The sequence below is a fragment of the Gadus morhua genome, chromosome 18 (assembly GCF_902167405.1).
Source record: "Gadus morhua chromosome 18, gadMor3.0, whole genome shotgun sequence".
Classification (NCBI taxonomy): Eukaryota; Metazoa; Chordata; class Actinopteri; order Gadiformes; family Gadidae; genus Gadus; species Gadus morhua.
The window spans coordinates 18168599-18185525 of NC_044065.1; the positions used below are offsets into that span (position 1 = coordinate 18168599).

At 44.0% G+C, this 16927-nt stretch overlaps 2 protein-coding genes across 2 annotated transcripts; one reads left to right on the top strand and one right to left on the bottom strand.

The window, feature by feature from the left end:
• The first annotated feature begins 660 nt into the window (after positions 1 to 660).
• On the top strand, positions 661 to 11491 carry cep55l (centrosomal protein 55 like). The gene is made up of 12 exons (XM_030340401.1): positions 661 to 786; positions 1245 to 1475; positions 1679 to 1786; positions 2787 to 2945; positions 3979 to 4032; positions 4183 to 4309; positions 5230 to 5366; positions 6153 to 6304; positions 7532 to 7655; positions 8790 to 8861; positions 8968 to 9090; positions 9796 to 11491. Exons 2-12 carry the CDS (start codon positions 1284 to 1286, stop codon positions 9985 to 9987), a joined length of 1440 nt encoding a protein of 479 aa, XP_030196261.1. The 5' UTR covers positions 661 to 786; positions 1245 to 1283; the 3' UTR covers positions 9988 to 11491.
• A 1607-nt stretch (positions 11492 to 13098) lies between these two features.
• On the bottom strand, positions 13099 to 16473 carry rbp4 (retinol binding protein 4, plasma). The gene is made up of 6 exons (XM_030340761.1): positions 16322 to 16473; positions 15730 to 15832; positions 14712 to 14848; positions 14322 to 14428; positions 13772 to 13984; positions 13099 to 13500 (listed from the first exon to the last, which is right to left on the bottom strand). The coding sequence occupies exons 2-6, from the start codon at positions 15829 to 15831 to the stop codon at positions 13472 to 13474; spliced, it is 588 nt and encodes a 195-aa protein (XP_030196621.1). The 5' UTR covers position 15832; positions 16322 to 16473; the 3' UTR covers positions 13099 to 13471.
• Positions 16474 to 16927: the final 454 nt, after the last annotated feature.

Sequence of the window (16927 nt, forward strand, 5' to 3'; positions counted from 1 at the left end):
TCGATATGTAACCATTTATTGGTATATCAATTATTGATTGCATTTTTTATAAATAGGCTAGTTGGAAAGAATCTGTTTCTTAAGCAATAACATTGAACTGTATTTTTTTCTAGGCCTACATACATTTACTATGTTGTTGGTGTTATATAGAGCAATCCTCCATTTTTATGAAGTAAACTTATACTTCCATGGTAGGTAAACAATGCGACTGTGATCGCTCTGAGACCTCTCGCTTATGATGTTACAATGCTAGAGAACAATGAATATTTCTGCATCCGGTACATCATGAACTAGGGCGTACCCTAGTTCGTGATGTTGAATGTAACTTTCAACATCAACAATAAAACCTCCAGCTTCCCTCGTGAGTTTCCGGTTTGTTTATACGATGTGCGTGCATCTGTCTGAGTCACACAAATACCCGGCACATTTACTGACGCAAATGACGTTTAGAAATGTTCAGCGTAGTGTCCGAATTTTCGTTTGTTGTTTCCCTATATAGTGCACTATATCATGAACGCTATATAGGGAATAGTGAGTGAGTGAATAGGGAACGATTTCGAACACAGCTTGTGGAACCGAGAGCCTCGGAGGCGGGACTTATTCTTCAGAGGTCTATGCGCAAAACCCTCCTCGCATACCCGGATGTGACGCCCGACCCTCTGCCCATAACAGGATGTGACGACAATTGAGCCCGTGATTTCAAACTTGAGGAAACGAAAACACTGCAGTGTTTGGCCGCCGTTTGGGTGCATGATCGCAACATCGGATCGAAAAAGCCTATTGTTTGTGAGTCTACATCGTATTTGTCTTTAATGTCTTTGTCGTTTTCCATTTGACCGATGTATTCTTTTCATAGTTGAATAACTATTCAACTATTCAAAAGAAGGAACGTAAGTAACGCGCGGTATTTGAAGCTGGGTCTGACAGGTGCCAGACGACCACAGCTTGTATCTTCCGGTTAAACCGCTCAACTCAATTTAAAATGTTTTGCCTGTATATATGTATGTATTTATGTCCATTATGGCACCCATTGCACTCCTGATCAAGGGATCCCCCACTCTGCGTTCCTCCTCAAGATTTCTTTCTTGCTGAGGGAGTTTTTCCCCTGCCCTCTTGGGGGCTAGGGTCAGGGGGGTGTCCTAGATATATGGCCTGTTGAGCCCTTTGAGACTGTACCGGTGATTAAGGGCTGTTTGAATTTAATCGAGCGTCAAAACCTTTCATTCGTTTTCTTCATTTTGCAGTGGTCCTCATAAACTCTTGGACAAAACATCCCAACCACCATGTCTAAAGGAGCGAAGGAGACCATCGCTACCCGCCTGGGCTTCAAGTCTGTCCCCGCCGGACCCTCCAAGCAAGCCGAGGCTGACCTGGAACGGGTCCGGAAGGAGAACGCTCACCTGCGGAGGAAGATGGATGAACTCACCAAACGACATGTCAAGCCCCCAGACCTAGACAAAAGCAAACTCCTAGAGGTGAGGGATATACCTATCCATCCGTTTTACTGAAACACAAAGATGTATTTTGATGGGTTTTGCTTCACTGAAACCCAGTGAATCTTGCATAAAGTCTTTCAAATTAAATGTCACTTGGTAAACTGACACCACATTTTGTTTTGAGGGTAAATGTAGAGGGTGTTTTGGTTGTTGTGCAATGGGGTGTTTTTGTTTGCTGATAGCGTATAATATCGCTGGAGACGCTACGGGAACGCAACAACCAGCAACTCCTGGTCAGGGAGCAGGAGATGGAAGTCCTCAGACAGCAGCTCACTGCTCGCGGTGGAGAGGTGAACGCACACGCACGCACACACACGCACACCTGCACACATTAGGTATTGTTGCAGGGGTGTTGGGGCCTGAAAGTGAAACTTAAAGCTCTTCATCGTAAGACACAGAGACTTTTTCCGTGAAGTGAGTTCTTCTTTACCGACAGGAAGTCGCAGCAGTTTACTCTTGACTAGAGTGAGATCTTCTTGTGAGACACTCATTCACTCCCTCAGCATTAAATCATCCGTTTGCTTTGGTAGGGTGTAGGGATACCTGTCTGGTTGTTTTGATTGATACGATTGGTCCTCCTACAACTTTAAACAATAGTCGACTACTCTGGGAAATGGCTTCCTTTCGAAATCCTTTCATGGGGGTTGCGAAATTCTGTCTTTTAAAGTCATTATTTCACCCCGTCCAAACTGGTAGATATCTGGGTTGGTATTAAAGGGGTCCCTTCTACAGACCTTTTCTCTTATACCCTAAATATTCAAAAGTGGTTACCCACAGCCGAGTTGTAATCAATATATATTCTGTGTAATGTGTAGTCTATGCAAGACTAACTACCTTCAGATGTTGATGTAGAGAGGCCTTTGGTTGCGTGGGGATGGGGTTTGGGGTTTCTAGATTTTCTACATCACCTTTTATCTATGTCTTATCTATCTTATCTACCTTCTGTATCTTTATCTCATATATCCTATATCCATCCCTCCCATTTCTCCCATCTTTAATAAGTTATCTATTTCCACATATCTTTATTTATATCTGTACCATTCTCTCCCGGCGACCTATTTTTGGTTGGTTAGACCGATACAGATGATCTGTATCTATCTCTACCTAATATCTATAGCAATCTCTATCTGTATTTGCAGTGTCTATATGTCTCTAAATGAAGACGGGTAGATATTGGTTGGTTATATAGATACAGATAAATCAGTATCTATCTCCACCTAGCACCTGTAGCCATCTCTACATGTATGTGCAGCGTCTATATGTCTCCAGCGGCGGTGTCTCTCTCCCCAGGTGGTGGCCTCGCTGCAGGCCCAGCTGGAGCAGCGTCGACGGGACGCTGAGCAGCGAGACCGCGCCTTCCAGAGCCTGGCGGAGGAGGCGGATGGCCTGAGGAAGAGTTTGGCCGCCACTGCGGCCCGCTGCCGGTCCCTGGAGGCACAGACTGCACAGGTGAGAGGTCAACGGACTGCATCTTTATACAGCGCTCTTTTAACCAGTGGCCACTCATAGCGCTTTGCAATACCGCCGCACATATTCGCCTATTTATTCACACACCGACGGCGGTCAACCATGCAAGGTGCAAGCCAGCTCATCAGGAGCAGTGAGGGTGAGGTGTCTTGCTGTGGATGACCTCGACCTTTCACGCTAGGAGGAGCCGGGGATTGAACGAGCAACCTTCAGGTTATCAGCCAACACGCTCTACCTCCTGAGCCACATGCCGACCAACCGGGAGGGGCTTGGGGGAGGGGCTGAGGGACATGTGAGGAGCTAGGGGCGGGCCTAGGGTACATGGTATGGAGGCGGAGTACAGTTGGCTCACTCAAAACCTGTAGGAAGAAATGTCTTTCAACAGTGCTCAAGTAAAAGAAAATGAAGGCAGTGGCTTTGCCCTATGTATCCTATTCATTATCATCATGCCTGGTACTAATTTCTTATTTTAATTTTCATGTTTCTGTTGCAAATTAAACAGGAAGATGTGAACGGTGTGAATTAGTCAAATCAATACTATTAATGCTACTGTTAGTTCAAATGATTGGAAACCTACTGCGGGGTCGGTTATGGAGGTAACGTCCACTAGATGGTAGTGTGTGACCAGATTACTGGTTGGGGGCTTCTAGCCTAAACCTTGAACTGATCTCTCTATGAAGCCTATCCTCCCCCGTCTTTCTCTCCTCTCCCTCATGTCTTTCACTCAACACAGCTTCCTCCCTCTCTCTCCCCCTGCGTTGTCTGAAGCCATCAGAAGGCTTAGCCTATGCTGCGTCGTTGAAATCCATCTGCTGGCATACGTTGAAAAGTTCATGATGTTGATTAGTCTTGATTGTCCTCCTGACTGAGACGAATTTTACTCCCCTCCAACCATTTTGTGTCAGCTTAATAGTCTTGCTGTGGACATTTAGAACAAGTAGTAATACAGCTAGGGAAAGCCCTGGAGTGGCCCTTCCCTAGTCCCTTTCTAACTTGATCTTCTATTTCTGATCAGATTGGTGCTGCTCCCTCTGGAGACCTGGCTGTCGTCAACGATCAACTCAGAGACGTAAGTCAGACTGTTGATGGGGCTTTCATCTCTCATTTGTTCACATACTCATCCCTCTGCCCCCCTTCCTCTACACTAAATGATGCATCCACAATCCATTAGTGATGTTGCGTGTGTGCCTGTGTCCGTCGGCCTGCGTCTGTACTTCAGGCTCTGGAGAAGAACCAACAGTGGCTGGCGTACGACCACCAGAGAGAGGCCTACGTCCGCTCTGTGCTGGCCCGCACTGTGGAGCTGGAGCAGCAGCTGGCCCAGACCAGCCAGGCTAGCCCGGAAGGTGATGGGATGGGTGTGGGGAGAGGGGCCCAGAACCTTATAGTTACAACACGATGTAACAGGAACTACATCAAATCTAGTGAAAAGCTATTGGGCAGGGTAACGTCACAGCTAAAGGTGTTGCTCTGGTATATTGAAATGCAGAGAGAGAACCCAGAATATACTGCAAGTTTGTAGCTCTTGAGTCATGTTCTGTCAGTCAGAGTTTGAGAAAGGAAAGGTTTCATTGTCTAGGCGCTCACAGATTGAGACTTCATTATCCTACAGCCTATGTCTTTGTTCTGTCAGGAAGACAGGATCGGTTGTCATCCAGAAAAAAATGAAAAGAAAAGGCAGTATGGTTGAAAAGTTCCTTGTTGAACTTGAAAGTTTCAGAAGTTGGCAGTCGGCCCTGCTTGCGGTTGCAGATCAGCATTTGATAGGGAACCTTCAGTTCAAAGACTTTTGACTTCTCCTCATTCATTTGTGAAGTTTCCTTGCTCTTGGTTTCCTTCAGAGACCCAGGGCGTATTAGTGCTCCGGACTAAAGATGTTGATTTTAAAGATGGGCGGGTAGCCTATTTATTAGTGGTTGTTAAAGGTTGGCTAAAACCCAAAAATAATGGACAGTTCCATTTCTGGTGAATACACAGTATTTGCCATCTTACTTTATGTTTGGAAGAAATGATTATCAAACAACCGACCAGGATCATAACCCTTGATTGACATTTAGTATTTTGCTGACAACTAGGGGGCATCACAGTCATAATCCTTCGAGTTTTGGTACAACTGTTCCTTCCTTTTGCTACCATTGTCCTATGTTTATGTCCTTGCCCTGTAGAGTTAGCGGCCTGGTATAATTTGGGATAAGAAGCTACTGTGAGACTCTTAACCTTTAATAAGTGCTGTTGTAATAAGAACTGACTGGACCTGTACTCCCAGCCCCCAAGGTGGCAGCAGTACTTCCAGAAGTGCAGACCCACTCAGACCAGCTGGTGCAGGGGCTCCAGAAGGGCCTGGAGGCCCAGAGAGAGGCCGCCTCCAGGGCTCATTTGGAACTCCAGCAACACAAAGAACAGGTGAGTGGAGAAGAACCATTCAGGGTCAGCTGGGATAGAACTTAAAAGTTTGACTGCATCTGTGTTCAAACTTGAGGCATGTGTACACGGCATATGATATGTTATTTTTCTAACCTTTTATTAATAAGCAGTTAGACTTTCGGGTATCTCCCCCAAGGATGCCTGCCGGTCAGGCCGCAAATATTGTCAATCTTTCTTATTTTTATATTTTTATATTTTTTTCTTGTTATAATGCTATCCTATATATATATATATATATATATATATATATATATATATATATATATATTATTGTTGTTTTTATTGAAGAAGCTGACTCGGGGAGATTCGCACAAGAATCCCAATGAACCTGTACTGTCTTGTACCTGTGCAAATGGCAATAAACATTCATTCATTCTAACTCCGAACCATTCGGCTAACCTAACAACTGGTTTATCCTGTGCCCATTGAATGTCGATAATCATAACTTAAAAACAATATAATAACTAAGATGGTTAGGGGTCCTGTTTAGGGTGGCTTGTGGCTCACGAGGTATAGCGGGTTGGCTGGCAACCGGCAGGTTGTTGGTTCAATCCCCGGCTCCTCCTAGCTAGAGTTTCCTGGTGCCCCTGAGCAAGACACCTCACTCTAACTGCTCCTGACGAGCTGGCTGTCGCCTTGCACGGTTGACTCCGCCGTCGGTGTGTGAATGTGTGCATGAACGGGTGAATGTAAGGCAGTATTGTAAAGCGCTTTGAGTGGCCACTGGTTATAAACTGTGGCTGTTGTGTCTCTGGTGGCGGCCAGACGTCCAGCCTGAGCGAGGAGCTCCGCAGACAGAAGGAGGAGGCGTGTGGTCTCCAAGAGGAGCTGGCCTCGCTGCAGAGGAGCTACAAGGAGAGGAGCAGGGAGCTGGAGCACAGCCAGGAGCTGCTGCAGGCCGAGCGCCTCAGCAACAGGTAGGGAGGAGACCCGGTGCACACCGCACAAACACAGACAAGGGCACCCGCAACCACCTTCAGATGGACCCGATGGGGATAATACACAAGCACATATAACAATGCACCTTTTTGTAAATTATTCATTTTTTATATAAGCCAGGGGACGGAAACCTATTGGATCAACTGTGTAACTGTTCAAATGTTTTAAATTGACCCAGGGCACAAAATAAAATGTCTTAAGTCGTACAGATTTAGTGTGATCCCTGTCCCTGCTTTGACGTACACTAAACGGCGACGCACAATCAAGCGCTTTTTGATTGATTCGACTCCATCCGCCTCGTCTCAGTGTACGTCATCAAGACGTCGTACACTGCAAGTTTGACCAAATACAGTTTCACAGCGAAGTATCTCACAGCTCGGTCCTGTCGTGAAATGAATCAAAGTTTGTTTGTCGTAAAGGCTAAGACAGGCGATTATGACATTATTATTACAAAATCAATTATTTCGTTGGTAGTATGCATGATCCCGGTTTGTGTTACTCAATAATAGGGATCGACCGATACAGATTTTTTAGGGCCGATACGATACCGATATTTTTTCATCAGCCTTAGCCGATACTCCGATACGCCGATACCGATATTTAGAGCCGATATTTGACGATACTGCTTTTGCTCCCTGAATCATAAAAATTACACTGATAACAAATGTTACAAGTCTCAATTTAAAAAAAGGAACATTTATTGAACTTCAATATAAAAAACAATATTTAACAAATAGTAAAAACAGGGGAGGTAAAACAAGTAAGAAAAATTAGATGAGCAATATTTAACAAATATTAAAAACAGGTGAGGTAGAACAAGTAAAAAAAAAAAAAAAAAAAAAAAATATCGGCGAAAATCAGCCGCGTATCGGCAGATACCGATACACGTAAAAAACGCGAATATCGGCCGAAGGTTAGATTAATGTTCATGCGGGACCCATTCATTATTTACACAATGTGTCTTATGGATTGTTTCTCATTATTCTTTAATAGGAATTCCCTAATAATCGCATTTGGAAAGGTAAAAGACCTACCACAGGTAGATGATCTACAATCAAACATTGTGATCTTTAACCTACCCAGGGGTGGCCGGACCTATCCTCTAGGTCTCCTGTTAATATCTAGGGACGAAGCTAAGCCATGACTAAGCCAATAATGTGAAGCGAGCGGTGAGCTCATGTGCGGCTGTGTCCCCCGCCCCTCAGGCAGGTGGTGAGCGAGGAGCGGATGGTGTCGTTGGAGAGGCGGGGCAAGATGAGGGAGGAGCTAGAGGACATGGACACCCGGCTAGAGGAGGAGAGGAAGAGGTCTGCCGACCTGCTGGCCCAGGTCGGAACCGCAGCCTGCCTGTACCCACCGCCCCCTAAACCCCAGCCCTCTATCCCTACCCAGCGCCCCCTAAACCCCAGCCCTCTATCCCTACCCACCGCCCCCTAAACCCCAGCCCTCTATCCCTACCCACAAACCCCCTGTAACCCTCTAGCTGTAACCTCTAACGTAAGCCCCTGACATTCTAACCATGACACTTCACCCTCATGCTTCAACCCTAACCTTATCCCCCTTACCTTACCTCCTCCGTTCCTTATCCCCCTTACCCTACCACCTCTGTGAATTAACTCTAACCCTCTGACCCTAACCTAGTGGTTCCCAACCTTGACTCTATTTTAAGGGCTGAATTTTCCCAAATTGTCTTAATCCCATTAACATGGCATCCTAGTGAGTGTAACATGCATCGTAAAAACCCTAAGTAGGTGTTTAATTTAAATACGAGTGCTGAGGTTAGGGATGAATGGATGAAGGATGTGTGAGCTTAAATATGTCCGTTGAGGTTAAGGATGTGTGTTGAGGTTAAGGATGTGTGTTGGGGATGTGTTTTGAGGTGGTTAAGGATGTGTGTTGCGGTTGAGGATGTGTGTTGAGGTTGAGGACGTGTTGAGGATGTGTGAAGATGTGTGTTGAGGTGAAGGATGTGTGTTGAGGTGAAGGGTTTATGTTGAGGATGTGTGTTTATGTTGAGGATGTGTGTTGAGGTGAAGGATGTGTGTTGAGGTTAAGGATGTGTGTTGAGGATGTGTGTTGAGATTGAGGATGTGTGTTGAGGTTGAGGATGTGTGTTGAGGTAGAGGATGTTTGTGGATGATGTGTTGAGGTTGAGGATGTGTGTTGAGGTTGAGGATGTGTGTTGAGGTTAAGGATGTGTGTTGAGGTTAAGGATGTGTGTTGAGGATGTGTGTTGAGGATGTGTGTTGAGGTTAAGGATGTGTGTTGAGGTTAAGGATGTGGGTTGAGGATGTGTGTTGAGGTTGAGGATGTTTGTGGAGGATGTGTTGAGGTTGAGGATGTGTGTTGAGGTTGAGGATGTGTGTTGAGGTTGAGGATGTGTGTTGAGGTTGAGGATGTGTGTTGAGGATGTGTGTTGAGGTTAAGGATGTGTGATTAATGTGAATGTTTTTCTCTTCCAAGGTAAATCTGCTGCAGAAGTCCATCCTGAGCCAGACTGAGGAGCAGAGCCGGCTCGCTATGCTAGAGCAGCAGGTAACCCTAGTGTTTAAGGTGCGGCCTGGAATTTGCCTAGTGGCGATTCAAACTCGACCTGACGTGCCGATTCCTCTCTGCTTCCTCCCTCTAACTACCCTCTCAGATCCAGCTGTCGGCCAAGGACTTTGAGAACGAGAAGCTGGACCGCCAGGGCATGCAGCACCAGCTCCAAAAGGTCCTGAAGGAGCTCCGCAAGGCCCGCGACCAGATCACCAGGCTGGAGTCTGTAAGGGCCCATACCAGAACACCTAGCGTTACCCCAACACATTTATTAAACCTTAATTTGACCATCAATTTTTCTTTTTCAGTTTTGTATTCTTATTGTTAATTTCTATTTACTTGTTTGGTTACCTGTTTTCACTGTTGGGGAAGCCTGGAATTCAAGCATTTGATTGCCAAAAGTGACTGCTGCTTGTTAGATTCATGCACAATCTAACTTTAAACTATTTACCAGGATAATGATTCATTTAATTGGATAGAAGTAGAGTGTTAAAGGGTAATTCTGGTGTAAAATGGATTTTGGATATGTTTTGTATGATAAGGAGTTGAAACGTTCGTTTTGAAGCACAAAAACCGCATATAGACGCTATCTTCAGTTGGCTGTTTTTAGCCGATTCTATCAAAACGCTATAAACTTGGAACAATGGGGGCAGTGGTTATGGTAAAAACTAAACACTATTTTAAACCATTTAAAAGGCTAAAAGTAGCCCAACACTTCTTTGGTAGTATAATAAGGGTCTTAACATATAAAACGAGGCATTGAGAACTTTGTAAGTGTACAGATTGTTTATTAAAAATTAAATTTTATACACACAATACCATCAGTATCACCTGTCGACGTAACAATCGTAACAATTCCACAAAAATGTAATCTTTGATTCCTTAAAGTTTCTTTGAAATGAAATTGTAAATCGTGTTTTTCTTCCCTAAGAAACCGTCCCACACGCGGTTCTCTGAGCCCAGCCTGTACCACACCATGGAGTTTGAGCGGCTGGCCGTGTCCCCGTCCAGGGTGGGGAACCTCCTGGACGAGAGCTTCCTGGAGTGCCCCAAGTGCCGGGCATCTTACCCCACCAGCCAGCACCGTGAGCTCCTGGCCCACATCGACTACTGCCTGGCCTAATCCCCCACACCCCAGAGGCCATCCCCCTTACCAGGTTCTGCAGCCTCCTTCTGCTCCACCTTTTCTACCTTACCGTCCAGAGGTGCAATGTTTACAAAAGAAACTGTCACTGCCTAGCTAGCCATTGGATCATTTAAAAGATCTGAGCTTTATTAGAGAAACTGTCACGGCTTAGCTAACCATTGGATAATTTCAAAGATCCGAACTTTATTAGAGAAACTGTCACGGCTTAGCTAACCATTGGATAATTTCAAAGATCTGAACTTTATTAGAAAAACTGTCACGGCTTAGCTAACCATTCGATCAAATCATGGATATGAACTTAATAAGAGAAAATGTCACTGCCTAGCTAACCATTGGATCAATGAAATCGTGGATATGAACTGCATTGGAGAAACTGTCACTTCTTAACCGTAGGGGAAAATCATGGATCTGAACTTTTTTTATTGTACATCATTGGTATATAATGTGTGAGGGGGTAGGGTGGCTGTGTAGGGAAGTGTTTTTTATTGTTTATTTATACTCCTCAAGTTTGGAAGCACTGGTTTTGTCTTTATCTGTCATAACTATCACATCGAGATGTAATATAGTTTCTACTCTGTGATTAATATATATGCTTGTTTCAGTTTATTTTATTTGGGTTGAATATTCTGCGTTAAGTGTTTGCAGTGTGGTCGTCCTTGCCAAAGATAGAATTTTCCTTTTTAATTGTCGATCATTTGTTTGTACGTTTTTAATTGCTTTTTTTTTATTGTTTTTTTCTTATCAAGGGTATCAATCTGATCTGAAGATCTTTTGCTTGTGTCATCATGGGAGTCTTTTATATCGTTAGATTCGGTGTGTTGAGTTTCCATGAAGGACTCATGAAATACCTTCAGCTAACTCGTCCAACAGTGTTCCTCCACTTATCTTCAATGCAATGCTTAGAGCCCATAGACATCTACTGTATCCACAAGTCCAATATGAAGGGTGGCGTTTTATATTAAAGCCTTTAACAGTGTTTTCTTTATACGTCGTATACCATTTGTAAAAAAATATGCACGTAGTTATTTGCAACAATTTTATACAAGGTTCTCCTTGCTGTTTAAGCTTTCTTAAGCACATTCCTGCAAGCTCAGGCTTCTTCAGCAAACCTTGGTGCCCCTTGTCCTGTTGCCGTGACCCAAGCCCAGAGCCACAATAGTGGTTTTGCCCTCTTGACTTCACATACCGCCAGCCCTCTAAGGCTGCAATGAGATTGGCAGGAGTTAAATCTGTGTATTACACTATTTCAGGAAGGGGCTTAGTGAAAGTCCTCTTGGGAAGAGGAAAAGAGGTTAAGGTGCCAGAGGGCTCGGCCAAGGCGACCAAGGTAGATTTAGAAAGCAGGAAAGACCGAAGCACGGTCAGACTGACCCCAGGGATCACTGCCTTGGGGCTGCTGTCGTGCACTGGCTCTCTCGCTGTCGTGCACTGGCTCTCTTTTTTTTTTTTAACAAAGGCTGTTGGAAGATTAGAATTAAAGGACAATTACGGTATTTTGAACGTTGAGCCCCCTTTCTGGTTTGTCTAGGATGAAATAGAGTGGTTAACACCGAGATTTTTAATATTGGTCCTGTCTCGAGTATTTGGCTAATTTCGAATCGCCCCGGCCTCCTTCACAATGGCTGGCTATGGGCATGTAGAAACCTGTCCTTAAAACACCTCTAAACTTTCGTTTTTTGTGAAATGTGACACTCATCGAGTGGTAAGTGGTGTTTGTTGATGTTCCTCATCAAGTATCATAGCGAAATAGTTTCCGTCGTGTTTTATTTTGCATTTTAGAAATCTGCATATTGTCAATAAAACGGGGACCGGAAACGGAAAGGGGGGGTTGGTTGTAGTGTTTTTGCCCGGTTCTAGCCCTACTGTTGATACGGAGAACCGAGTGAAAAAAGTACAACCACCCCTTTCCGTTTCCGGTCCGGTTTCCATTGCATTTACCAAATGCCTATTTACAAAATGCCAAATAAAACATGACAAACTGTATTTCGCTACGATACTTGATGAGGAACGTCAACAAACACCACTAACCATTCGATGAGTTTCACATTTCTGAAAACGAACGTTTAGGGTTGTTTTAAGGACAGGTTTGTGAATGCCCATAGCCAGCCATTGTTAAGCAGGCAGGGGCGATTCAAAATTAGCCAAATACTCGAGACAGGACCAATATTCAAAATTTCGGTGTTAACAACTCTATTTCACCCTAGACAAACCAGAATGGGGGTGTACCGGAATAGTCCTTTAAGAGACGCATGCATATCTACATTTTATTTTTTTATTATTCATATTTAAATATTTTGCTGTTATGTGTCGGGATTGTTTTGCTCCTGTGCTTTTGGTTGGTTTGGGTTTTTTATACTGTGCTGTGCAATAAAGCTGAAAATCTTATAAATGAACTCTGTAATTATTATGTTCATGGATTGGAAAACCGACATTTGATCGAAAGACGAATATTGTATGCGTTTTCTTTGCCTAGTCATCTTGCTTGTAGGTTTATCCCAGATATTATCCTAATATTTCTAAATTAAATGGTAAAGAATCCATCTTTTTGAGTTTGTATTAGGGATCGACCGATACCGATTTTTTAGGGCCGATACGATACAGACATTTTTTTCATCAGCCTTAGCCGATACGCCGATACCGATTTTCTTGAGCTGATTTTTTTTTTTTATTATTTTTTTTTTTTAATGAACATTTATTGAACTTCAATATAAAAAACAATGTTTAACAAATAGTAAAAACAGGTGAAGTAGAACAAGTAGATGAACAATATTTATACCAATATTAAATACAGGTGAGGTAGAAGAAGTAAAAAAATAAATAAAAAAATAAAAAATCGGTGAAAATCAGCCGCGTATCGGCCGATACCGATACACGTAAAAAACGCGAATATCGGCCGATAATATCGGCCGACCGATATATCGGTCAATCCCTAGTTTGTATATCTCGATTTTTGAGGCCACATTCTCCCGTAAAAAGTGAAACCACAAGATTTAATGAGTTATTCCATGAAGGCCTCCCTTTATAATGCATGGGCATTTTCAAATGAAAAAAATAAAAAGGTAAGAAGGCACTCCAATTAAACAGGAAGCAGTTTGGTGATAATATTTTATTTCACACGGTAGTACGGCTGACCCAAAACTGCTACAGAAGAACAAAGTACAAAGTCACTACACAAAGTAAGGGTGAGAAGTATTTTAGGTATATACTGTCCATGTCTGAGCTTTAAGATCCGCGTCTCGCTATTGAGGTGTTAAGTGACATTCCAGAAGGAGGAAAGTCTCCGGGTGAAATAATGTTCTTAAAGCCTATGTTGAAGGTCAAAGTTCTACTTCTGCTCATGAAAAGTGTTCAAAGAAATCAACACGCAACCAGTAGTATTGTGAGTATTGACCACTACTGACCAGCGACATAGCTCCCCTTTGTCTTTAATGTTTTATTATTGATATGTTCATTTGTACTTTTACGCCTGTGGTTCTATCTGGCAATAACCTGTAAAAAAACAGAAAAAGCACATTCAATACAATGAAACGCGTACAAAGATCTACTTGTTGTTAAATAATTAAAATGATAACAATTTCATCCTTGCATGAATCATGAAATCAGCAAGTTAATTGATGAGCAATTTGAGAGTTGAGAGTACAATTTCCTATATCTTTTAAATTAAAATAGATTTAATAACTGTTAGGTCGTAACCCATTAAGTATCAGTTGCCAACATGGTTCCGCTGCCTGCCAAATCGAAAGCCTGCGACTGTACGTACCGTTGTGCTCGACGCGTCTGTATTTGCCAAGCAGACAGAGTTCCGTCTTCCTCTGAGTCACGATGCGCTGGTCCTCAGCCCGCAGGCCAGTGGGGTGGCGGGAGAAGATGAAGGAGTATCCGTCCAGGCAGGTGCCGTCGTAGTCGATCTCCCGGCACGAGTAGTGGACGGCGTAGTTTTCGTAATCAGTGTCGATCACCCAGTGCAAGTCATCTGTACGGGGAGCATACATGGAAGGGTTAAAGTGCATGTTGACACCCAGAAATCACTCTTTTTTTAAACAAATCTCAACTCTGCTAGCGCCTGTCATCTAGTTAATGGTCTCCTAGCTACTTGACACTCAGAGAACTATCTTCTAGAACCTTCGATCTAACGGTTAGCTAGCTAACAGTCTCCTAGCTACTTGACACTCGGAGAACTATCTTTTAGAACCTTCTATCTAACGGTTAGCTAGCTAACAGTCTCCTAGCTACTTGACACTCAGAGAACTATCTTTTAGAACATTCTATCTGTTAGCTAGCTAACTCAGACTGTATGAACATGCTCTTACCTCCGGTCTGGAGGTGGGTGGCTGCGCCCCAGTACTTCATCTTGAACTTGGCGGGGTCGGGGGTGTCCTCGAAGGTGGCGAACATCTTGGCGCACAGCTCCCAGTTACTGGAGGAGGGGGACAGGGAGCGAGAGAGGTGAGGAGGTGCAGGAGAGGGCAGAGAGAGGTAACATGGGGTAGCAGGGAGAAGTTGTAGGTAGTTTGGGAGATGGGGGCTAGAGTGATGAATAATTGAGATGAGATGTACTTTATTGATCCCAGACAGGACATGAGGGTAGAATAGGGGATTAACATGTTAGGAGAGGTGAACTATCCAGTACTACTCCCCAGTTACAAACTAATGAACCATGAAAACCATTCGATGGTCGTCCTGCCGTAGCAAGAACCTACTTGAGGATGATGACCCGGCCTTCCGCGCTGGCGGTCATTGTGCCGTCCTCCCTAATGGCGAAGGTGGCCACGATGTTGTCCCGGAGGAACAGGCCCACGGGGTCCTTCTTGGCCACGGCGTACCAAGTTCCCACGTACTGCAGAGGAGAGGAGAGTAAAAAGGTCACGAAAAGAGAGAGACGCCCTTATGTTCATTTCCGTTTGTTTTGCCAACTCATGGTAATTATTGCGTCTTAGTAAAAGACGTACAAATACTATCAAAGTAATGTACATTACTTATTATCAAAGTAATGTACATTACTTATTATCAAAGTTTTATACAATACTTAATAATCCATAGGATATCCAATGCTTCATTTGTTATTGAATTAAAAGAAAATGCTTATCTAGCTTATAGTTATTTCTTAGCCAATTTCTTCTGACCAATGTTCTATAAACGTAAACAATATTTACAGATAATTAGCATGTTTCAACGCTAGGTTTTTGTTTGTGTGAGTTCGAATTTAACAACTTTGGTGTGTTAGGTGAACTACAAGTCCCATTCCCTACCCCCCACAGATGTGTCCCAAGTCAGTCTCAGCTGATTTCCATCCGTCTGCCTGTCTGTCCGTCTGCCTGACTATCTGTCTCAAAAACAATTTGGGTTCTAAGCGATCAATTCAATCTTTAATCAATGTTTAAAAACCTTAATTCCTAATCTGCAAACTCAAAATTGAGAGATCCTCAATATATTGTTTCAATATAATCTCCACCTGGTCAAGAGACAAAAGATAGACTAGTAAAAATTCAGACCCAAGATTGTTGTATTGATGTCTCCCTATCTCTTTAGCTACACCTCAGTATTCTGTATTTTCATGTCATATGTATGTTTTTTATAAGACCTTTTAAAATGATTATTTTAGTTTTTTTATAATCAAAAGTCCGCCATTGAATAGCTACATTGCACGAGTCTGCAACCATGTGGGCTCGGCTGCCACAGATTGGAAACCACTGCTGCAGCCTGTGTGTTGGAACTCACCCGGGATCGGTCAAAGTTCTGCATGACCTGGACGTTGGCCACCTGACAGTCCTGCGCCCAGCACACCGCCAGCGCGCACAACGCTACAAACCAACGCAGCATTCTGCACCACGGAGAGGGAGAGAGAAGGGGAGAGGGAGGGAACGGAGCCGGGGAGATAGAGAGAGACACAGAGATAGAAATAGAAGAGGCCGAGAGAGAGAGATGGACGAGATGAAATAGAAGGTAGAAGATTGAGGAGGAAGGGAGGAAAAAGGGGTACAGAGGACCAAAATAATGGAGGGAAAGTAATGGAGAGAGAGAGAGAGAGAGAGAGAGAGAGAGAGAGAGAGAGAGAGAGAGAGAGAGAGAGAGAGAGAGAGAGAGAACACATTAAATCACAAATTCACTGGATTGCTTAACTATGACTGTCCTAACGTCAAACCAAACTCAAAAAAAAAAAAGGTCCACGTAAAACGTTTCCCAGGCTCTGCATTTACAACCGAAGGTTTCCAGAAAAAAAAGTTTGAAGACACTGAACGGCTTTTGCGTAAATACAAGCTGAGAGACATCGATCTAACCGGTTGAGGGTTATTCCAAACACAATGCATACCTCGTTGTCACGCTTGAGCTAGAAGAAGAAAGGTGGGGATCACTCCTGTGCGGTCTGATCTGCTGCTGGCTTTATATACAGCAGCCCCACTCCCGTTGCATAACAGACCCTCCCTTCTGTACCCAGACCTCCCCTATCTCCCCCCAGACCTCCCCTATCTCCCCCCAGACCTCCCCCATCTATCCCCAGACCTCCCCTATCTCCCCCCAGATCTCCCTCATCTCCCTCCACACCCCCAATCATCCCCCCATCTATCCACCCCCCCTCCCCCAACTCACAAATGGAGAGAGAGAGAGAGAGAGAGAGAGAGAGAGAGAGAGAGAGAGAGAGAGAGAGAGAGAGAGAGAGAGAGAGAGAGAGAGAGAAGAGACAGAGGGAGAGAGAGAGAGAAGTAACCGAAGAAGATAAATAGAGGGGGAGAAGAGAGAGGGGAGACAGAGGAAAAAAGGGTGAGGAGAGAGAAAGCCAAAAATGGAACCAAAATAATAGAAGAGGGATAGAAAAGGAACAGATGTAATACGTCAGACGATCAGATTACTGACCAGCCCGGCCCCTGGCCAGCCATATATTTACATGACTGCGGCCCCTAGAGCTACTGATTGTTGA